Source organism: Arachis duranensis, chromosome 8 (assembly GCF_000817695.3).
Source record: "Arachis duranensis cultivar V14167 chromosome 8, aradu.V14167.gnm2.J7QH, whole genome shotgun sequence".
Lineage (NCBI taxonomy): Eukaryota > Viridiplantae > Streptophyta > Magnoliopsida > Fabales > Fabaceae > Arachis > Arachis duranensis.
Genome location: NC_029779.3, coordinates 34,453,723 through 34,478,894, shown reverse-complemented (window position 1 = coordinate 34,478,894; position 25,172 = coordinate 34,453,723). Strand labels below are relative to the sequence as shown.

The 25,172-nt window shown below is 27.1% G+C and overlaps 1 protein-coding gene across 1 annotated transcript; it reads left to right on the top strand.

Moving 5' to 3' along the window:
- The first annotated feature begins 18,566 nt into the window (after window positions 1-18,566).
- LOC107462288 (homeobox-leucine zipper protein ROC2) lies at window positions 18,567-22,864 on the top strand. Its single transcript, XM_016080865.3, has 7 exons — window positions 18,567-19,385; window positions 19,475-19,576; window positions 19,991-20,191; window positions 21,297-21,474; window positions 21,731-22,008; window positions 22,151-22,246; window positions 22,387-22,864. The coding sequence occupies exons 1-7, from the start codon at window positions 18,567-18,569 to the stop codon at window positions 22,762-22,764; spliced, it is 2,052 nt and encodes a 683-aa protein (XP_015936351.1). The 3' UTR covers window positions 22,765-22,864.
- Window positions 22,865-25,172: the final 2,308 nt, after the last annotated feature.

Genomic DNA, 25,172 nt, shown 5'->3' with positions numbered 1-25,172 from the left:
GCCCCCCCCCCCCCCTTTCCTTTTTTTTAAATCTGATTTTAGGCAAATGTATGTTGCGAATTAATTCTCAATATTTTCGAATTAATTTATTGAAAAGAAGTATACACACCTCTTGATACTAATTTTTGTCCGTTTCTGTATCTTTTGAGCTAGACAACTAAAGATGGAGCATGCGCTTAAGTGTGACCAAAACCAGATATTTGTAATCTTCTATGCAAACATATATATCACCACCAAACTTTAATTTTTCTCCGACCTTATAATTTAATTTATGCCCTCATAATGAAGTATTGCATATTGAAACGACGTAGTATGCAATTTAGCGCTAAAGAAGGTATTAAATGACGTGATTTGAGGGTTTGAACAATACTAAAATGTTATACTCTTTGCTTTTATAATATTGTTCAAACCCTGAAATAACATTATTTAGTACTCTTTTAGCATCAAAACGTGTACAACGTTATTTTAGAGTCCGTTTGAGAAGTAGCAGAAGCTACTTTTTTTAACTTTTGGATTATAAAAAATCACAATCTATGTATTTGGCACTATTTTAAAAAAAACTTTTAACTTCCCGAAAAGTTAATTTGCAGCTTTTTGAAGAAGTAGAAATATATGACTTCTTGCTTCTCGAGAAGTCATTCTACCACTTACTTAAAAAAAATTAATTTTAAAACAAAAAAAATCTATTTTCCTTCTTGACTCTATAAAAAATACTGACCCTTCATCACCATTTTCACACAAGGTCTGCTAAAAGCACTGGCCTTCTACCATCATTCTCACGCAATGTTCCAAGTCTCACCATTTTTACTTAATGAAACATCTGATGGAAGTATTGATCTTCCACCACATTTTCAGACAATATTACATCTGAACAACTTACTGCATATATTCCTTCTAAGTATTTTTTTTTATCATTTTATCACTATTTTTTATTATTAAATTTGTATTTAAGTGTGGTATGAAATTTCAGTTTTAATTTTATTTTTTTCATATGTAATTTTATAGCTTATTATTATTTTCATAGTTAATTATAACAAGTTCTTGACCTCAATAAAGGAGAAGAGAGTTCTAATAGGAGTAAAAATAAAAAATAAAAAACAGCAATAAAATATACATTGACACACATTTTATATTTATTTTTTATTTTCACCTACCATATCATACACAATATTAGTGATTAGGTTATGTAAAATCAACATTCAATATTGAAAAATATTTGTTATCATGGTTATTTTAATATTCATTCTCCTTTATGAAAAAATTTATCTTTTGCGTTATTTATCCAAACACTACAACTTTAAAATAAGTACTTTTATAACTAAAAAACCAAACACAAAATAACTTATTTATAAGCTGCTTTTAATAAAAGTCTTTATGTTTTAAGCTCATTTTTTCAAAAGAACTTATTTAAGTTATTTATCCAAACTGGACCTTAGTATGTCTAACATGATAAGATTTGAGCTATTTCACTAATAGTGTTGAGGAGAGACTATATTAATATATTTTTTTAAATCTAAAGACCAAATTATAGTAATTAAAAAGTCAAAGATCCGTGCAACTCACAAATTTTAGAGATCAAAGTAGTAGGACTTAACTCCATAAAATAATGCCAATAATACACTAACTTTGATTTGCATGCATACCATTGATAATGTATAATTGATTCTGGCAAATGAACTGTGATAATATTATTATTCTTAAAATTTTAAACTAATAAAAAAATTATGAATAATTATATTATTCATATAATAATTTCTTTTATATTTATTTAAATTTTTTGTATATCTTATTTTTTAATTTATTTTATATTATTTTTTATTTAGAAGATAACAATGATAAAATTCTAAATTTTCAGTTATAAAAAATCTGATATCATGTTACAAAATTATTAAATCTATTTTTTTATAAACTTAAATTTTTAGAAAAAATAATTTTGTGACATAAATAAACTAAAAAAAAAAGATAAATAGATTGTTCTAAACCTTTTTCTTTCTCATATATATAACTTTGTTGGGTATCTTTCAAATCATCAAATATAATATATGATCATTATATGTATGTTGGTAGAATCATGGTCGATGATGACAAGGCTACAAGCCTAAGATGTGGTAGCCAAATTGTGGGTGACAGTATAAGTCATCCATATATGAGACAATAATTTTCCTTTACAAGTTTAGATGTAAATTCAAATGAGGAAAAGAAAAAAAAAATATTAGATTAATCCTAATTAATGCCAATGACATGAGCATTGTGTTGAGGCCACTACTTGGTGATGGAGAGTGGGGACCCAACTAACATGATTCTGAAGAAAATTTCCTAAAATTAGGTCAAATACCTTTGTATTCTCCTTTTCAAAGATGTAATCCAATCAAAGGATTATGGTCATAGTTAGAGGAACGATTCTTTCAACACTTGTTATTAATTATTATATTTATATATATCCTACCTTTTGTCAAGACTAATAGACATAAACATATGCACGTAAAAATAAAATAAAGATTGGGATGAGATGGCACATGGGTTCATACACGTGTGCCCTATCCTTTGCTTTCTAGATGCAAGCACATGTGAAGCTTGTAATAAGTTTCAATATTCATGTTCACTTGAACCAAATGATCAACAACTAACTACTTTCACTTTATGCTCTATTGGTTTTAAAATAATTGTTGTTGCTTCGATTTTTTCTTTAATATACCGTGACAATGGAATTTGAACCTATGATTTTCTAGAGAGTAAATTATCACTTTTACTCACAAAAATTAAAAATATTGATATATTTATCCATAAAAAAGGAGGATTATTATTTGTATTTATGAAATATGAGTTTCGCACAATAAAATTATTCAAACACTAAAAAATTACCTAAAAAAACTTTAAATTACCCTTGTCTTCACCAATGTGTTCCTAATCTCAAATCGCACCACTGTCCAAACTCTTCTTCACCACCACTCTCATTCCCAACTACCACCATCACTGTCGCCATCCAAAATCCGCAAGCTTTTTGGACCGATTAACACAAAACGATGTTGCGGCAGAGAAGTATGCCGTCGCCGCCGCCTAACCTCAACAACCGCTGTCATCTCCGAAGGCAAGCCTTTGTGATTTTGAACTCCAGATGTTCTACAAGTGTACTATAGTACGAATTTGTGCTGCATAATAGAAATTAGAAATTCAATCAGAAATGCAAACTAAAGTAAATAGATCAATAAAAATGTAAAATTGGATTAGTAAAGCAATATAGAAGAATGAGTGGGTAAAGAACAGCATAGCATTGGTGGTGTCTAATTCCTTCTTCTCCATTCCCAGATCCAAAACACTAGATTTCAACGTTGCCGTTAGTTTCTTACCCTATTGCACTACTCCGCTATTGTCACTCAGATCCCCAAATTCTCCACTCTGCAACCACCACCCAAAATTTTCGCAAAATTTTAATTTATTATGATTCCAACAATACCTTAGTCTTGAGCAACATCAACAAACACCATGGACATGGAAGTATTATCGCTAAGTTGCGCCCCTAAACACTGTTGAGGAGGATAACCAAGGCAACCGCATAGGCCACATCAAGGACAAATACTACCTCGGTATTAATTTTATCCATTTTTTATTTTTGTTCTATAAATTCAATTTGGTGAAGCTTTTTCGGTTCTTAATGGGTCAACTATCCATACCAATCTGGTTTTGAAAAGATTCGAGAATTTTCAGAACTTGTTCAATCGCTTCTTGGACGGTCTCAGTTCGCCTTTGAACTCGGAATTCTCGGCGTAAGTTGGACCAAGCTGAGGTGTGCTATAAAAGATTCAGTCGTGAGTATCACTGGAGGAGTTTCACGCGACGGGGTAATCGGATTTCCAACAAAAAACGTAGGGAGATATGGAACGAGGGAAGACTAGAGGCGCCGGGTTAGTGTCGTTTTTGGAACGTTTGTCGGAGGCACGGGAGGCGTTTTGAGTGATGGTGGTAGTTGGGGATGAGAGTGGTGGTGAGGAAGAGTTTGGAATTGGAAAAGTGGTGGTGTGGAGTAAGAGGAGAAGTTAGAGATGGGTTATATTAGAGGATAAATTAAAAATTTCAAATAAATTTTTTTCACTGTGGATAGTTTTGTTAGTAAAAATTCTTCTTTTATGGATAAAAATGGTAATTTTCTTCTTTTATGAATAGATGTGTCAACGTTTTCAACTTTTGTGAGTAAAAATGATAGTTTCTTCTTTTCTATATATTACTTAATTAAATTACTCTTCATATATAATTAATTAATTTTTTTAAATTATATCTAAAAAATATTAATAGAAAGATGTATATTATCATCAATTTAAGCAAAGATGTACATTAATATGCCTATTAATCTAGTTATTAGTAGAGAGGTGGAGTACTATACTATCCCATACTTCCATTTTGTTAAAAAAAATAATTGTTTAAAATAATACGACCTCAATTATATGCCTTTATTTTTAATATTTAAGAGAGATAGTTTACATATATTTGATTCCTCAAAGTAATATTTTGTAGTCAAATCCCTTTTAATGTAGGTATAGATCGAAGATATTGAAGTAATAGATAATAAATAATAAATTTTTAAATAAAAGAAATAATATATTCAAAATCGTTATCGTGTATAAGTATAACTAACTTTATCATTTCCACTTTCAAAATAAAAAATATCATATTATTTTAGTTCATAACATTTAAATAAAATTTTATTTTTGTTCTTAATATTTAAAATATTATATTTTTATTTTAAATATTTTATTTCATTTTATTTCTGTCTTTTAGTCAAAATTAAAATTTTTTATCCAAAAATATTTTTTTAGTCATATTTTTTTGTCAATTTCACTTTTAATTCACTACATTTTTTTTTAGTTATCAAGAGCAAACTAATTTCCTGCATATCTGAGTTTCTTCCATTTAAAAATTTATTATTGGTTAATAAATTATTATATATACAAACCAAAATTTAAACTCTTAATATTTATTTAAATAAATAAATAAATTGACCACTCAATCAATTTAAGTTGATTTCAATTCATTATAACTATTATTACTACAGTCACTACAATTATGATTATATTATTGTCATCTAAAAAAATGATAATGGAATAGAGAGATGTTTTCAGGACCGAGCTAAACTAATTATTTAGAGGGATCATAATTCAAGTGCCTAAATAAATTTTTATAATTAAAAATATATTTAACAAAAATATAAATTTATAATCTTTATAAAATATAAAAGTTATATTTTAATTTAAAATAAGATATTTAAAATTTAGAACAATAATACTAGCATTGTAATATCAATAATACAAAATTATAATTAAATAGTTAAATAAAAAACTAAATAAATAAAATAATATATAATTACATACAAACATAATAAATAATAGTAAATTACATAAATAATTAAATATATAAAAAATTAAATATAAAAAATACAATCAAGCAACACTAACAGAAAAATAAAATTAATTTATTTAAATCAAGAAAAAAATTAAAATATATTTTATCTATTCTATTATTTATATATAAGGTATGATTATGTGTCTTAGTTATTTATTTAATAGTATTATTTTTACAGTAAAAGAAATAATAAAAATAATTTTTTTAAAGAAAAGTGGGAAACCACTGTTGAATTAGATTTTTTTTTAAATTTGGAAAAAAATCAAAATCTTAAACAATAAAAGATAAAAAAAATTAAAAGAGATAAAAGAGAAGAATAGACAATGTTACTGTTGCTATGAGCTACTACAAAAGTAAAAGTGCTTCTCTAGGTAGATGAGTGTATTGGGAAGAGAATAATAAAATTTATATTTTATTGTTTAAATAATTTAGATTGTAATGTTTTCTAAATACAATACAAAGATATTTGGACTTTTTTATGGGCTTACACTAAATTTTTAATGGGTTGTATTTATAATTTGAAAAAGAAGTTAGTTTTTTTTAAAAAAAGAGATTGTGTAATATAATTTAGGAGGTTATCTTTATAAAAATTAATTTTTTTATTAACAAAAATTTTAATTGCCCCTTCTTTATAGAGAGGCTTTGCCCTTGATGTATTTTTTTTGTCAAAAAATATTTAATTTTGACTAGAAAATTAGAATATAATAAAATAAAATAAGAACATTGTTTGGATAAAAAAAAAGATATTTTAAAAATTAGGATCGAAATTAAGATATAGATAAAAGAACTAAAATAGAATTTTACTCCAAAAAGAGTTATCATTTCAATTATACATATCTAATTAGCTGTTTTCTTTTTATCGTGACATTTAAGTGTTTTGTTATTATCTAATGGATTGTATTTCAGAGTTCGTGCAGTGTGGTAACACGAATTAAAAGAATAAAATTCTGCGCTTATCAAAAAAAGAAGAATAAATTCTGCATAGTTTGGAAAAGATAATTAAGTAAAAAAAAGATGGCCAGAATAAAAAGAATGAGTACCAACATTAGGTTGATTGAATAGTAGACAAAGCTATATTCATTCTAGTAATGATTTAGAATCAAGTGCTAGTATACAAATAAATAAAATCCCTACCTTGCTAGTAATTAATGAGGCAAATACTTATCATTACACTCAGAAAAATATTTAATATTGGATATATATGGATGTTATGAAAGAAAAATATTCCTTTGTCAAGCATTCAAGAATTGCCTCAATAAATATAGGGATTTGATCCGAATCAGATGGGTGTTTATTTGGTGTTATGTGGTTTTTCATTGCAGCCAAAGATTTGCAGTTCTTACCGATTATGTGTTCAGAATGCAGACACTTATTATTATTAGTAAGAAAACTAGAAAGGACAAACAAACAACCATTCTCGTTTAGGATGAACAAGAAGTCATTACACTTTTCTAGGAAAGGGTTCATCAAATTCGGATTTAGATACTATATAATTCTCTTTTCAAAAAATATTATTTATATATTAAAAATAGCCATTAAAATTAATTATTATATATTTATATATCATACTATTTAACTCATTATTAATATATATTTTATAATAATAATTAATTTTAATAACTGATTTTAATGGATACATAGTATATTTATTCTTTTATATGTTGTTTAGGTTTTTTTTTTCTTGTGTTGCACCATTAATCTTTTGAATAGATAATATTTTTAAGAGGCTAATAAAATTTTAAAAGGAGCGTAGGTTATGGTGTATATCCATGTATCAAAATAAATCAAGTAGAAAAATTGTAGCAAAATATGCAACTAGAGAAGGGAACGGAGTAGTAGTAATTGAATTTCTTTGTACTAACTTGTACATATATAATATATACTTGAGAGCATCATTAATAATAAGTTCAATTGCTGAACATACATCGATCGATCACATGCATATGGGTCATGATGGCAAATGAGTTACTTGCCATGGAACTCACTTTCCCACGAAACAAACATATATACAATACTTGCAAAATGCAGTTTAAGCAAGTCTTTGCATTTGTCTTCCCATCAGCTAAATCCAGTTTCCAAACTTTCCATTAATATAAAGAATTTAATTTTGATGTATATATAGTGTATCATATATATTATTTTGGATGATCATTTACGTGGTCAATATAAAAAAAATTATTTTTATTAGCGTGACGTTATGTAATTTAATACACATATAAATATAATTTACACTGACAATGTATTAAAATTAAATTATTATATAAATTTCTTTAAGAAAAAGTTTAGGAGGCCAGCAATTTTGTTGCATTTTGGCCAGCATATAACCAGCAGAAAAAGGTGAGTCATTGGATGAAATCTCACACCAATCTCACACCATCAAATTATCATTGATGGCTAGTTGATGGCTACCAATCACAAATGTTGCTGCCCCTAACATTGCTCTTTTTTAATAATAAAATTTATACGACACAGTAAAAAGTTGTGTAATTTTTGAGAGAACTGAAGAAGCATATTTATATCCAAATAATAAGCATAAATAATTAAATTTTAATTATTTAATATTAATTAATTTTTTATTATAAAATGACTTTTTTGACTCTTATTTTACGAAAAGTTTAGGATTTAGCATTTAAATTTTAAAATTTAAAATAAAAAATAAAAAAATCAGTTAATAATATTAATTTAAAAAAATAGTTTCCTAGTTAAAAATATATATAAGAAAATCAAATAATATAAGGTGTTACCTTTTTTTTAATTTGGTCAATACAATGATTTTAAATCTTTATAAATTGATTTGATTTTTATTGTAAAAATATGTTGAGGAAATTTTAAGTATATATTATGATTGAGAAAATTTTGAGTCATTATATAAATTATAATTAAAATTAAACTTAAGGACTAAAATTACCGAAACACCAATATTTATCTGATTCTTGAAAATTTGGGTAAATGTTGTATATTGTGTATTAAATTAAATGAGATAAAGGTGAGAGATGAATATGATGCATGCACGAGGAAGTGATGAAATTAAAGGCCTCCTATTCATCACTACTTCACTAGACACTAGCTATGATGAGTAACATAATAATAATAATGATAAATTGATAATAATGATGGCAATTGTAAGTACTACAATTTTGCCTTGACATTGCGAGACACTGATTGCATATATCTGCTTTAGATTGTGTTGGTCTTCTTTGGGAGGATTCAAAATCCCAAAGGGAATCTAGTTCCTCATTGGTAAAAGTAAAACTAGCTAGTTATTCTATCCCTTTCAAAAGCAAATTTTTTACATTAATACAAAATTAAGAGAAATATTAAGTGATGATTAACATTTTTTTGGGTGTTTTCTTGTGTTTGAATAATTAATATTAACTCTATTTTTTTCACTAAAAAAGTTAGTAGCACTTTTCAAATTCTAGTACATTCTACTTATTAGATACATTTATGTCAAAAAATTAAAATATAATTTTGTCAATTTTATTAAATTCTATATATATACTTTAAAATGTAACTTAGAAAAAGTTTTTAAATTTATATTTAAACAATAATTACTCATATCCTCACAAAATACTTGTTTTTAATCGAATAGTTTTATAGATAAATGATCATTTTTTTCTAATTGTATTATCTTAATTAATTAATTCAAATTTTAAAAAAAAATCTTTAACATTAAATAGTTATCCAGTCATACTATATATTCAAGTTTTTTTGACAACCAAATCCAACTAAGTTATCCCAAACTCAACAAAAACTATTTTTATTACACGCAACGGGTACATAGGCGTGCTTCACTAACGCAAACATATCATTCCTCGTCTTTCTGTTCCTTCTTCTTTTTCGTGTTCTTCTCTCTTCTTCTTCTTTGCATTTCTCATTTTTCTTCGTCCTGTTCCTTCTTCTTCTTCGCGTGTGCTGAGTTTTGAATTATGCAGAACATCGAAATTTCTTAATAAATACACATAAATTTATTAATTTTTACACCGAAATTATTTAATAATGATTGCGACACATACGCCAACTCAGTTCAAAAGTAAGTACACAAACAAGACTAATTATGAACAAAAATATATCCAAATTAATTTTAGATCAGACGTCATTAATATGATAAAAATTCAATGATAACGATAATAATAACGACAATAATAATAAAAAATGACGATGATGAAGATGATGATATAATGATAATAATGATGATGATGGAAAAGGAGAAAAATGAAAATGAATAAAAATAATTGAAGAAATCAAATAAAAAAAAAAGAGGAGAAGGAGAAGATAATAATAGTGACGGTAACGACGATAATAAAAAAGAAAAAAACAACAATTTAAATATTAATAAAAAAAGACAAATAATTTAAAAATAGTTATAACAATTTAATTAAATTTATTTAAATATTTTACTTAAATTAAATATAGAACTTTATTCGTAATTATCAAGCAATAATGACTGCATACACAAATAATCGGATTCACTGTTAAGAAATGGATTTCATGTCTTGTTAGGAGAGTCTTTAGCCTTTAGCTATGATTAATACCTTGAGGATAGATTTAGCTTCTGGATCAGATAACCAAACACAACTATACATATACTTATTTTATTAAAAAATGAATAATGCTATATAGATTTAGCTTCTGGATCAGATAACCAAACACAACTATACATATACTTATTTTATTAAAAAATGAATAATGCTATATATATATATAAATATTAAGGATAGTAAAACTCTCCAAGATGCGAAGATCCCTACAAGAATTGTCCCGAATAAAAATTTGACTGTAGAAAATTTTTTCTGCGAGAATGGAGATGGAGGAAGAAATTCCCCTGAGACGGACGCGGGGATCCCTGCCTTGTCTCCGTTAATTCCCAAAATTCTAAATTTATTTAATTATTTTTAATAGTTTATTTTTCATATATGTTTTTTAGTCATTTCACATGAGAGAGAGAGAGAGTCAAAATTCTTAATCATCATTTGTATAACCCTTCTTTAGTTCACAGATCTCTAACGTCATCCATACTCTATCCAACCTCTCTATAGCTACCTCCTCGCAACTTTTTCGTCTCACCGCATTGTCACCCCTCATCGTTCCATCATCCTCACTATGTCGTTCTCTATATTCGTGGCGTTCCTTTCCACAATTCTATCTTCGTATACATTCTCCTCTCTGATGTCGTGACTCCCACCTCTTCCACTGCTCTGTGCTCTGGCTCACCATGACATCTCCTATTAAGTCATTTTGAAAGTCACCATTTTGACATTTGGACTTTTTGTATAAAATTTTGCTGTTTTGTATAGGAGGGATACTTTCAGCTCTATTTCTATAGAAATTAATAATTAGTCAAAACTATTAAAGAGATAGGGAATGAGGTCTTTGCGGAAAATGAGGCCCTGTAAAAAATAGGGATGGAGAGCAATATTCCTCATGACAGAAAATAGAGACGAAGATGGAAAGTAAATTTGAGGGCAAAAATGGAGAATAGGGAGACATCTCCTGCCCCGCCCTGTGCTGTTGACCTCCTACTCAATATGCATTTCAAATTTTCAATGTAATTTTGTTTGTGGGTCACAGGTCATGAGCAACTAGTCAAGTTTTTATTTTTTGGGTAATTAAGTAATCAAGTTTTTGTTGCAACGAATAACCTTTAAATTAGTTAATTGGGCCAATCTAATATGGGCCTTATATACGTGCAGGCGGGAATAAATTAGTTTGTTATTGTGCATTACAGTTATTGAACATTATCTCAAGACAAGAAAAAAAAAGAACATTATTATATAAATTTTAAAACATTTCAAATTAGTTTACCAAAAAAATTACAAATTAAAAGGTCTCGTCAAACTACATTTATTATCATGATAATAATTAGTTTTCATTTAAATTGCTTATTTATTAAATAAAATTTAAGATTATATTTTATATAATACTTTAAATTTGACTAAGAAAAAAGATGTTAAAGAATAAAGAGGTTGTATTTAAAAAAAAAAAAGTAAATGATGTTTATTGAATGAAAAAGTCAAAACTCAAAAAGAAAATAAATGGTAACAGCTATGGCCTTTCCATGTTATTTGTACTTAGTTTTCAATTATTTTAAACAGATGAAAATGAAAATGAAATGATAACTGCTAAGTGTATATTATTATTTTCTTTGGTCTAAAATAATTAAGTTTTGTAATAAATATTATATAGGTTCTTAAGATTTGAAGTTAAAATCGAAATTATATTTAACAATTTTTTGTTTAAAATAATCTCCAACGTTATATTTAATATTAAAATAATTTTTTAACAAATTTATTCTTTATAAAATTTGATAATTAAAATAAAATGACTCTCTATCTTCTTTTTTGTTATCACCACTGGCGATTTTTTTGTATTCTTAGAATCACCTCCCGCACTTCTCTTTTTCTTTCTGTGTCTTTGTGTTGTTTCTTGCTGCCACCTCTATGACACTCTGTCTTAATTTTTTTATACATTACCGTTACTGTCTATCTTTACTGCCATCGTCATCATCGTCTACATTTACTATCACACACCGCCACTATGCAGTTTCACTTTTGTTGTCATCAAAAGAAAATTAAGATTTAAGTTTCTAATTTTTTAAAAATAAAATTTAAAAATTTTAAATTAGGATCTTAAATAATTTTAAATGAAGATTCAATGATTTTTGAAATTAAACTCTCTTTGTCTTTTATTGTTGTTGATGTTGAATTTGAAAAAAAAATTATGAGTTGTTAAATTTGAAGAATTTAAAATGTGGTATTGTTAGTAGCGGTGACTAATGACCATGGAGAGGAAAACAATGGTGTGGTGGTAATAAAAGGGTATTTATATCATTTGAAAAATTATTGTATTAAAAATAAATGATTTTAATACAAAATTGCTTATGGATTCTTTCATTTTCCTATTTCATTGATGCTCCAGAGCATACACAACAGAGTATGGAATAGCATTTGAGAGTTGAAATTACCACATAAAATTAAGATTTTTCTATGGAAAAGTCTTCATGAAAAGCTTCCAGTGTTGCAACAAGTCCACAGCCCGTTCGCATCCACTCCTGCCACTTGTCTAAGATGCATGTTGAAGGCTGAATCAATTTCTCATGCTTTGTTCCAATGCCTCCCTATCTTCAATAATATGGAGACTAAGCTTAATAACACCTGACCTATGGATGAGAGAAGAAGAGACATTTTTCAATTGGTGGCAACGAGTCTTATCTTGGGCAACGGCTCAATTAGACGGTAGACAAAAGACCCTCCTCATAGCGGCGCTGTGTTGGAGCACTTGGACTCGTGAACTCGTGAACCATACCTGATAGATACTGCTAATTTTCTTTACTCTTACTTTACTCTTCTTTAAGCTTTTAGTCTTTTAGTTAGTGATAAATGGAAATACCCAATTCTTTTGTACTTTCTTATGGAAACATTTTTATTTTATATTAATAAAATAACATTTATCTTTAAGAAAAAAAAATACTAAATGTAATGTTAGGACTATTTTAAATTGAAAAAGAAAATTAAGGACAATTTTGACTCTTAAAGATTAAAACAGTATTTATTCTTTAAATTTTTATTTTTAAAATTTGATTAAATCCAAAATAAGCAAATCGTATAGAAAAATTAGGCAAAAAAATTCCTAATCATTTTTCTTAATTTTTGTTTGTAATTAACTTTGGACACTTTTTGAAATCGGGTTGTATTTTTTAACACCCATGGGTTATGCCTCTCTCTTAAATTATATAGTAAATATTTTTACAATTCCTGATCATTTGTTAAAAAACAAAACAATTTTTTATAACTTAAAATTTTTTAATTTAACTCCAACCATTTAAATAATTAATCTAAAGTAATTGAATGTTAAGAAAAAGGGATTAAGTACGATTTTGATTTTTAAGGTATATGTTAAAAATTTTTTTATCTTAAATTTTTTTTACATATAAAATCGTTTCTAAAGTTTAACTTGTTTTAAAATTGTCCTTGCCTTAAAAACCAAAATCGTACGGAGGTGGTGGCAAAAGCTTAGGCATAGGTGAACTGTGTACAATTGCTTCTTCTTTTTTCCTTTCCCTTCTTCTTCTTCTCTTTCTCATTCGTAGGAAGTAGAAACACTTTATTTCTCTTAATTTTTTTATTTTTATTTGATAATTTTTTTGTTATGAATAATTTGGTCCAAATTTTAATATTTAAGAAAAAAAAAACGATTTTAAAATTTTGTTTTAAACCTTAGAAACAATTTTTTATGCAAAAAAAAGGTTAGAGACAAACATTTTTTTTGACCTATATCTTAGAGACAAAAATCGTACTTAACCTTTAAAAAAATATATAAATCTTAATATATATCTCAAAATAGTATACAATGTCCTCTAACATAAACTAAATAGAATTCATCCCAAGTTAAATAATAATGATACTTAATAAATTTACATTTTACGTTTTAAAGGATAAAATACTAATATGTGAACTATTTATTTTTTTTTTAAATAAGGAGCTCATACATAGAGTGATGGAGCATAAAGACCAATAAAAAAAACTAAAAACACAAGCAGAACTATATTAATAACCTTAATCTGTAGTTATGTATGATATTACTATCAACAACAAAAAAAAATGGCACCATACCAATTTTAGTAGTTTTTTACCAACCTACCTAGTGGCAGAGTTTAAAATTTTTTTTGAAGAGATAAAAAATTTAACATAAAAATTACATAATAATATATAATTAACAATAATACTCTTTAAATTTTGAGTAATTTAAATTTTTTAATAATTGAATTAGAACTAAATTTTTAACCATTTTATTTTTAATGTAAATACAATTTATTCCTCAATAATTGGAACTTTCAATAACTTTACAAAGATGGTGCAAAAAATATAATCATTTGGATTTAGAATTTAGCTTGAAAATAAATTAAAATTTTTAAGTTATAATTTATAAATTCTTCTATCAATCTATAAAAATATAATGTTATTAATATTTATTGAATATTTTAATATTTTTATATAACATAAAAAATTAAATTAAATAAACAATAACATATAAAATAATATTAAACTAAATAAAGAAAAAGATCTAATTCTAGCGTTTTTTATTTTTCAGTTGAAAAGTAATTTTTTTGAAAAGTCAAAAAAGTTCTTTTCTAGTAACTGAATCTATTTAGGAGATTTGGTTTTATTTTTATTTGCTTATAAAACGTTAGGAGTTTGAGAAATCAAAGAAGTTAATGAATATTGAACACAGTAACTCTAATGACAAAGGAAAAGAATTATGCCATTTGAACTAATTTTTTTTCACGAATAATTATTACTAATTTTTTTATAAAAAATTTAGAGAACCATCAACAGAAGAGTTAGACTAAATTTTAGAAAAAAACAAAAATTAATTTTATAATATAAAAGAGACTAAATTTAAATTAAAATTCCTATATAATTTATGAAAAAAAAAATGAGTTTTAGGGGGCTATTGCCCCTCTTAACTCTTAAGTGAGGCTTCACCCCAGGGGCTATGATCCTCTTAAATATCTCTCATTTTTTTTTTTTATCAAAATATTTTAGATGACAAAAAAAAGCAACTATCTGATTTACATTTACTCTTCCTTCTTTTCATGTAATTTTGTCCAATTACGGAATGTTGCTTAAGAATATCTGCAACAGTGTATAAATTATTAGAGGCAAACACTTAAATATATCACACTGCTGAATAAATTCATAACTAAAAAATAAATAAAAAACATTTTCAACATCGTTTTTATTAACCTCTCCAAATAAAGTTAATCAAACTATAACTTGTTATATTTTTTCAAAGTGTTTCTGCCGACAAAATTTACACAAAAAAAATTAATAGTATAAATATTTTTTTAATTAAATTTTTATATAATTTGATCCTCTCTTTTCTATTAGAGTTAGTAAACTAATTCCAACTCCCTCATCCATTAAAAATTTTGTATCCACTTTAATTCATTTCAAACCCCACAATTATTTATAACAGATTTTTTTCGTTTGAATCCCAAAAAAAATTAAAAAGTATTTTTTAAAACATTACTTTACAATCAGATATTCTCCAATAATCCAATACTTCTTTCATCTCTTATTTTTATAGACAAATTTTTGATTATCTTCTCCCTCACATATGTCTCTTTGTAAGGTATCAATAGCTAAAAAGATCTAAAATCAATGGAATTAGCTAGATGAACAGAGAAAACAGAGAAAGCAGTGAAATAGAGAGAACATTATGAATTGATGAGTTAGAGAAAAAAATTAGATTATAGATGAATAGTTACAGAGTGCGGCATCAATGTACATATAAGAGTGTGTGTATAAAATGTGATAATTAGAACTGTACAAGTTAGTTAGCAGTTTAACTAATTGGAGATGAGCTGGCACAACTGACTGAGGGTATAATTACTTTCACTTATAGTAAGCTTCTAGAGATGTGTTCTTCACTAACACTCTTTAATATTTAATTGACAAATATCTTTTCACAAACTTCTCTTATAAATATAAGACAAACTAAAAAATATTACATAACACATAATTTTTTTCATAATGTATTTTATTTTTCATATTCTCCTTATTCCACAAAAATCTCCTCTGCAAAACTACTAATATTTGAACTATTTATCTTATATTACAAAATCTATAAATTTAATATTTTTATGTGATAGTTGAACTGTTAATGTATATATTTTATCACGAATATTTTCTTTCAAAATCATGTACTCCATCTAGAATGAAATGTTCTATGTTTGGATGCTATGCTTAATGACAAGCCAACGTCAACTTAGCATTATTATTAGCCGCATCAATGTATAACAGTCAGTTGAATTATTGTTGCCCACTTGTCCTAAGATACTCTAACTCTTAATTTAATTATTAAACATTCCCTCTTTCTTTCTTCACAGACTCCTTTCACTCACTCACTCTATTTTTGGAATTTCTCTTTAAAAAAGAAAAAAAAACATAAAATTACTTATTTAGTCGTTCTCCTTGATTTTCTATCATCACCGTCTATATGTAATTATATACTCTAACTTGGTTTGTAAGAAGCTTAGGTTTTGAGATGAATAGGTATCATCCTATTTCAGATTAATTTTTACTATATTTGCTATATTTTTATTTGTTTAATTTTTTGTTCTTGTATATATAATTTTGCCTTTGTAGGACATAGAAGTGTTGTGTAGCGATGGCTATGAATTATTAGACAGGTTAAAATATATATGCATAGTCTTCTTCACATTTGTTACTTTAAATTTTTTTGGTAACTATTTATTACTCTAAATTTAATCACAAATAGACTTGGATATATATAAAAAATGAAATGCAAATTAAAATTTCTTTAACAAATTGTAGTAGTAACATGAAAACTTTTTGATAAAGTATCATATTCAAAGTAAAAAAACATTATACAAAGTTCATACGAATAACATCAAAATGTGCAATTACAGGCTAATTCATAGTGACACTATTATATTAGTTCACTCATATTGTTGCATTAAAATACTCAATTCTTATTTAATTATTAAATAAACTTTTTTTTTCTTCGTGAACATATGGCTCACTTCCTTCGTTCTTTTGATTAATATTTTTCTTAAAAAAATAGCATAAAATTGTTCATTCACTCGTTTTCTTTTGTTATAATTTAGCTTTAAGTTTTATTGTATATAATATTTTTATTTTATTAGTATTTGTTATAATTTTACCTTTCTAGGACCTAGAAGTGTTGTGAAGAAATGTTTATGAATTATTAGATAGTAGGTAGGTTGAAATATATAATTTGTTGATTAATATAAATAATGCTAACTATATAATAACAGCGGAAAAAATTGCAATTATAATATTATGATGATCATAAGAGGACGTGGAAGAATATTTCATTTAAATTATATTATTATAGAACACATCTTATTATGGTGATCAATCTTATCGTATATCTACCTGCAAAAATAATATTAGAATTTAACGTGAAAATAGAGTCTTCATTTAACATATATCCACAAATGACCATGAATGATGACGAAATGATGTGGTAATTGAATAGAAATTTATTATCCATAGGAATTGTGCTAGATAGTTAAATGGTAATTATTTTTCTTTTAATTTTTGAATTATTCACGCAACAAATTCATTCAATGAGCTATGTTTTTTTATATAAATTTATATTGTGTTGTTGTAACAGAATCCTAAAATCAAGTTTATTAGTTAAGAATTTTAATTTGAAATATAATTTTTTTAATGATAGTTTAAAATTGGTATGCATTATTATACTTTTGGGAATTATATAGTACACCTTGTACCGTCTAAACTTTAATTTGAACCGAATCATATTTTACCTCAAATAAATATTTTAAATGTGGTTAATCCAACTTTACGACTATATATAAATTGAATTATAATTAGATAAGCTAAATTCAATTATCTATAAATTAAACTTCCAATAAAGGATTTGATAGTAGCAACTAGCAAAGTAATTAATTTAAAATTTAGACTTATAATATAGATTATATATTAATATTAACCAATAAAAAATTAACTAGTTAGAGCGTTTTATATTGTATCTCTCTTGATTTATTTAAACTTAAAATTTTTTAATTAAAGCAGGAGAGCATTATCTTAAATTTGATGTAATTTTTTAATAAAATATTTATTATAAATATTTAAATAAAATTATCATAAAATATAAATACTAAATACTATGAAATTATATTATGTCTATACACAAAATTAATTTTGTAAAAATTTTTGGTGAATGAGAATAATTGGCAGAGTTAAAACAATACATGAGTAGAGAGTATATAGGTATTAATAAGTAATAAGTAGAGTATGTGTTTGAGTACTTTAATTTACATTTTTATTTTGTTACTTTTTTTTTATTTTTATTTCTTTAGTTTATAATAGGAGAAAACTTAGGTACAGTAGACTTCACATGAAATTGATAATTAAGAGTTATTAGATGAAAATTTAATCAAATTAGTTAAATAAAATCATCTAACATTTTTAATCATTAATTGAAACTGATGTAAATTTTCACCTTTATAATATAATAAGATGTATTTTGACTGTGTTAGTTAAGTTTTTTCTAAAATAAAAAATTCCATTTTGAATATTCAAATTTCAAAATAAGTTACAGCGAGATTCAAGACTTTAAGGCTTTATGCACTTTTGCCAAATTTTTTTTTTGTCATCATGGATTGTGAGAATGATTGTTCACGGAACATCAATGTAACTGAACTTCCAACAATAACACGGTGGAATCATTCTTCAGCAAATGCTCCTCCTGGTGATCAAGAATCATCACATCCAATCTTTTCGAACAGAGGCATGGATAACAGCAAAATTTCCTCCGGCGGCTGTGGCAGATTTAATGGAGACATTTATTGTTCTTCAATAAATTCTCTTCCCGTTCATGAATCAGATCCAAGTTTCCCAAACAGAGGCACGAACAACATGGATGGATTCAATGGAGCAAGTTATGACCTTCATTCTTTTTCAGCAAATGCTCCTCTTCCTCGTCAAGAATCAGATCCAATTTTCCCAACGGGAGGCATGATGAACAGCAACATGTGTGGCGGCGGCGGATTCAACCGAGCAAGTGACCTTCTCTTGGTGGTGTCAATGTACGCAGAGCCAACAAAGTCAGAAATCATAGCCCTTGCTGAGTCCGCGATGGATGAATTGTCGAAAATAGCCCTGGAAGGGCAGCCTTTGTGGGTCCCACAGAAGGACAAGAAGTTCGAAACGCTTAACGATATCGAGTACTTGAGGCAGTTCGGTGAGGTTCAAGAAATTGAATCGATGAAGGAGATTATGAAGCTTGTTGAGGTTGGACAAGAAGAGTCTTCTTCTTCCCAGTACTTGTTGCCAACCGTTGACTCGTTTCGAAGGGAGCTTGTTCCGTTATCTCTCAGTGGAGTTCCCAAGGAAGCTCTTCAAACTGAAGCTTCACGTGATATGGGGTACCTTGAGATCAGTTCCACCAAACTGCTTCACTTGCTTATGGATGTGGTAACGTTATTATTTCTTCATTTTCCCCTACAAAAACAAAGAATTGACACACATACACTCACTCGTATTATCTAATTTTATTTCATCAGAATCAATGGTCCAAAGCATTCGACAATATTGTCACCAGGGCAGCGGTGCTAGGAACCTTATCAAATGGAGCGGAAGAAAGTTATGATGGGAAAGTGCAAGTGGTAAGTTAAGCGTGTTAGTCTATTCTTAATTGTTAGTTCTCTAAGTGTGTAATATCTTGTTAGTTTATTAATTCATTACCCCATGAACCTTTGAGTTAGTTACTATGTGAATTTTGCATGAAAAGGTTAAACATTTATATAACGAGATTCACTATTCTCAAATCTATTTGAATTTGCAAAAGATTTCTTCATTTGTTGGAGTAAACTGTATAAATCCCAACGAAATCCTTAATATATGAATTGCATTATACTACATGATACCATTAATGTTAAAAGAGCAATTATCTATTCTCCATTAAATTAAAATGACAATTATTGTGAGTTATGGAGCTAATCCAGGGAATTTCTAAAATCAATAATGTAGTAAACCTTGTTATATTCTAATTCTTTGTGTCCCATGTTTTGTTGTGGTAGATGTTCGCGGAATATCATTTGCCTACACCATTTGTGCCATCAAGGGAGTGCTATTTTGCAAGGTACTGCAAGCAATTACCTTATGAAATGTGGGGTGTTGTTGATGTGTCCCTTGAGAAGCATTTTCCATCTCTAGCAACCAATTTCCGAAGAAGACCATCAGGCTGCTTGATTAGGCCAATGCCAGACGGATTTTCTAAGGTTTTCATTTTATTTTATTTCTTGTCTTCACTTTTATTTCATATATTAAAGTAAAACCTATTTTTCATAATTAGATGGAATAGGAAATTGACATGGTACAAATTTCTTATTCTATCCAATGACAAGCTTAGTAGTGTATGCATTCTGATCATTTATTACTTTATTTATTACCGTAAATGGTTGCATTGTATAGGAACTTAAAATGTTATTATGGACATATACTATTCATAAAACACTTCATTTATTCTAAAATATACTAATTTCATTATATTTAATATCTTATTCTATAATATAATTATTTATCTCTATTCATAATAGTGCGTTAGCTTAATTAATTAACTCAGTATATAAAGTAAAATAAAGATATTATACGTCTTTAATTTAATATGAAATTCATGATGTGTTAGAAATGTTGAAAATAAATTTATTTCAATGATTTTTTTTTGTATAATTGTTTTCTAAAATAATCAATTATGTGCAAGTGATTTATATTTGGATATTTTAGCTAAAATGTCATTTTAAGATAATTTATTGAGCTTGAAATATATAAAGAAAGCTTCTTTTTAAGGGTACAATTACAAAAATAGATATAAAATCCTTTTTTAGATTTTTTAATATTTAAGATCAATTTGATAAAATCAATATAATTCTAAAAGAATAATTTTTTTTTTAAAATGATAAGCTTCAAAATATGGCCTTTTTCTTATAAACTCATTTTTAGCTTATAATTATTAGTTTTGATTATAAATCGAGTTCTAGTTTTAACGGAAACTTGATTATTAATTTTCAAGTGAAAGACTTTTTTTGGTAAAAAAAAATTTAGAAAGTTAGTAGAATTTATTATTTTTAACCAGTAATTAGTCAATAATATTTAAAAGTGTAGACTAAAAATATGTTATTAAATTAATAGACTAAAAAATTGAACTGATGGTTAGAATTATCAGAAAAAAAAAAACTATTCTGTTGGCCTTTAAACTTTACAAGATTTGGAAACATGGCCTTAGTCATGACTCATGAAATTAATTTTTCTTCTTCATAGTTGATTATGTAAAGCAAAGGTTTGTGCAGTTTTGATTTGTTTTAAACTATAATTTGATGATGTTAGGTTATATGGGTGGAGCATGTGGAAGCAGACCATAGCCAACTGAGTAACCATTTCCGGCCACTAGTAACAACGGGTTTGGGTTTTGGTGCAACTCGTTGGATTAATTCTATAGTTAAGCACACTGAATCATCTAAAATTATGGAGGCTAAATCAGCTCCAATTTATGTGGATTATGGAGGTAAACATCTACTGCACTTAACTTTTTTTTCGAAATCATTCTTAATTAGGATACAAGTATATATAGATAAATCATTTAATATATTTGACTAAATTTTTATTTAATAATTTTTATTTATCAACTTTATATGAAAATAACTGTATTGGTAGTCTATATATATGTGATTTTAATTAATAGTTTAAACTTTAGATACTGTTTTACTTTAACTATGTATGTTCTCCTTTTGGTTTTTTTGATGAAATAAACATATACACAGTTATAATACCACAAGCTGGAAGGACAAGTTTCCTTAACCTGGCAGACAGACTTGTGAGAACCTTTTGTGGTGATATCAATGCTTCAATGACGAATCAATGGATGCCATTAATATCTTCAGAATCTGATTCTTCAGATGTGAGGGTGATGATCAGGAATAACATTGAGGATCCTGGGAAACCTATTGCTACAACTGTGGTGTTTAGCACTTGTCTTTGGCTTAAAGTCTCACCATCACGGTTGTTCAATTTCTTGCGTCACGAGGATTCAAGAAACAAGGTATAGATGCTCAACTATATATATTAACCAAAATTCTAATTGCAATAATTTCAGAAGCCAAAAAATTTATATAAATCTTGATATAGTAATATATAATTTCTAACATCTTTCACATTCCCTGCTTTTGATGAACAATTATTAGTGGGATATACTTTCACGTAATCTTACAATTCGGGAATTTGCATATATGAACAAAGGCACAAATCCAGGGAATCGTGTTTCTTTAATGCGAGCAATGGTAATAACCAATTCTTTTTTCTTTTTGTTGTTCAAATTAATTTTACATTAACATCTAATCAAGTGTTGCCACTTGTAGTAAAGTAAATGTGAGTTTAGTTGTTATTATTAATTTTAATTGCACTTGTTATTATGAATCAGAAATCTGAAGACAAGATTGAGATCTTTTACATTCAAGAGAGCTACATAGACACAACAGGGTCCTATATTGTTTATGCTCCACTAGACGAATTTGCTTTGTCATCTCTTGCAAATGGAGCAAACCCTAACAAGGTAATGGTCCTTCCATCAGGATTTTCTATCCTTCCTTGTGGGTTCCCTAGTGATTATATTGATGAAAAGGGTGAAGGTGGAAGCATTTTAACTATTGCGTTTCATACAATTGAGAGTCACAACATTAAACAATTTTTTTCTCTTGAATCAGTTATTGTCATGAAAAATATTATTTCAGACACTGTCACCAGTATAAAAGATGCCGTGTTGTATAATAATTACACTAACAATTGGCAGTATAATTGATGATTCAGGTAGACTGTGTTTGCATTAAATGACCGTTGGGATCATTGTTTGTATTGTACTATTTAGTTTAATATTTAATGGAATTGTTGTGGTTTTTTAGGCATATATTTTCATTTTTAAGATGAATATTGATATGTATGAATGCAAAGGAAGCCTTGAAACAATAATCGACTTGTTTTTTTTTATAACTTTAAAATTACGAGTTCAAACACTAAAAATAATTAGTGATATAATTATCAAATTAAATTGTAAATACATTTCATATGTGCCAAAAAAATTAATATGATCAATATTCAATTAGATGGAATAAAATATATGACGTGTATATTTGTCTGATCAAGCTCCAATGAAATTACATGCAATGGTTGTTCTGAACGAGCTACAAAAGGTAAAGCTGGCAGTGGACTTTTCTTTTTGTTGTATTATTTATTGGGACTCACATTTGATAGTGGCATCTCATGCATGCAAGTGTGTCACTTAATGCAACATATTAAAATTTGATATATACCGTTGCGTTTAGTTAATGTTTTGGGGAAATTTAATAGACTTAATACACTATTCATACACAACTACTCCAAATTCAAAGCAAACACTGAAGCCCACAAAAAAAACCATTAACACAAGAAGACTCAAAACCATTGCTTAAAAAGAGATTCCTTATTTTGCTATGATTTTCTCTCACCTGTCTTCCAACTTGATTCTGATCATTCATTACAATCTCAACAGTTTTGCACACACTCTCTTTGCTAAACAAACCATCTTCTTCACCCTTCTCAACTTCAATTCCAACCTTCAATCTACTCTCCAAATTCCTCGCAGAAATTGCATGATCACTATAAGGCCCAGGCAATAACACGAGCTGGCACGGGTTCACGAGCGCTTCGGTTACAGAAGCTGCTCCACAATGTGTTATGAAGCACCCAATAGAAGGGTGCCCCAAAAGCAATTGCTGCTGCACCCAACCAGCATACACAAATCCCCTTCCTTCAACTCTTTTTTTAAAGGAAAAGTATAGGGTACCAACATATTATTCGCCAACTTCTACTCTTATTTATATTTATGATTCATGGAAGTATGTTCGTAGATGTGTCTAATAATTAATATATTTTAAATACATATATAAAGAGACACATCCATAAAATATATTTATAAAGACACTTCTATTAAACACAGTTATAAAAAAAACATTTTTATTAGACACATCTATGAACACGCTTCTATGAAACATAATTATAATGGCAGAAGTTGGCAGATATACTGTTGGTTAACGCTTGCTCAATCGAATCAAACTCAGCCGGTGGCTTAAGCGCAGGGAAAACCTGTTAGTTCAAGACCGAGAACTAATTCTTGCAATTGAGATTTGTTTAAAGGACATTCACTTCCCAATGCACAGTAAATTACATGTTTAGTATTGAAGCCTGAGAGCCATGATTCCAATTATTTCTCCAAAGTAGAGTTGGTTGGTTCTCGTAAAAGAGGACCCGAAAGCAGAGTTGACTATTAACCCATTAAGCCCATATTTCTTCTTCTCCGCAACACCCCTCCTCTTTGTTAAGAAACCTTTTCTTAGCGTTGTTCACTGTGTAAATCAGACGGTAACATACATCATCATCAGTATATTAATTAAAATTAAAACTATTAAAAAAACGATGAATTACAACTTAATTTAACAAAGTTAGCATTTAATTAATATTTTTTTTTCAAATAAAACACTACATCTTAGATAGTGTTCTTTGTATTTATGATAAATTAAACATACACTACATCCAATGTGTTGATTTCTTTGATTATATTTAAAAAATGAGAAAAGTACATGTCCTATGTGTGTTTTGTATTTGACAAAGTTACAAATTTCAAATATCACGTTTTTATAATACTTTTTAAAATTATTCATTTTTGTAGTAAAATTTTTCTTTTCGTTTACATATATGAATTGGCAATCATGGAAGATTTTTAATTTGTTACAACTAAATAGAGTATATATATATCAGCAATGTACACAAAATAAAAATTATTATATAGTCAAACTCAAAAATCGAAAACAAAGTTATTTTCATGTTATAATCATGTGATAATCAAATATGTTCCAAAATCATATTACATAATCTAGTTAAAATTAAACGCGTTCAAAGTAGTAGCAAATTCCAAATTGTGACTAGGGCATAACTATATATTAAATCTGATTCTTATATTAGTGATGACTTTGTTGTTAAATTTGTGCATATTAAAATTATTAGTCTTAAAAATTATCATGCTATACTAAGTTTAATTATTATGTTGAGTGAATTTGATTATACTCAGATTTTAAAGAAGAGTGTTAGGGACAGTAATTTTTGTAATTTGTAATCATTAAATAATCATTAATAATATTTTTAATTGTGTGAGATTTTATCCATTGATATAAGATT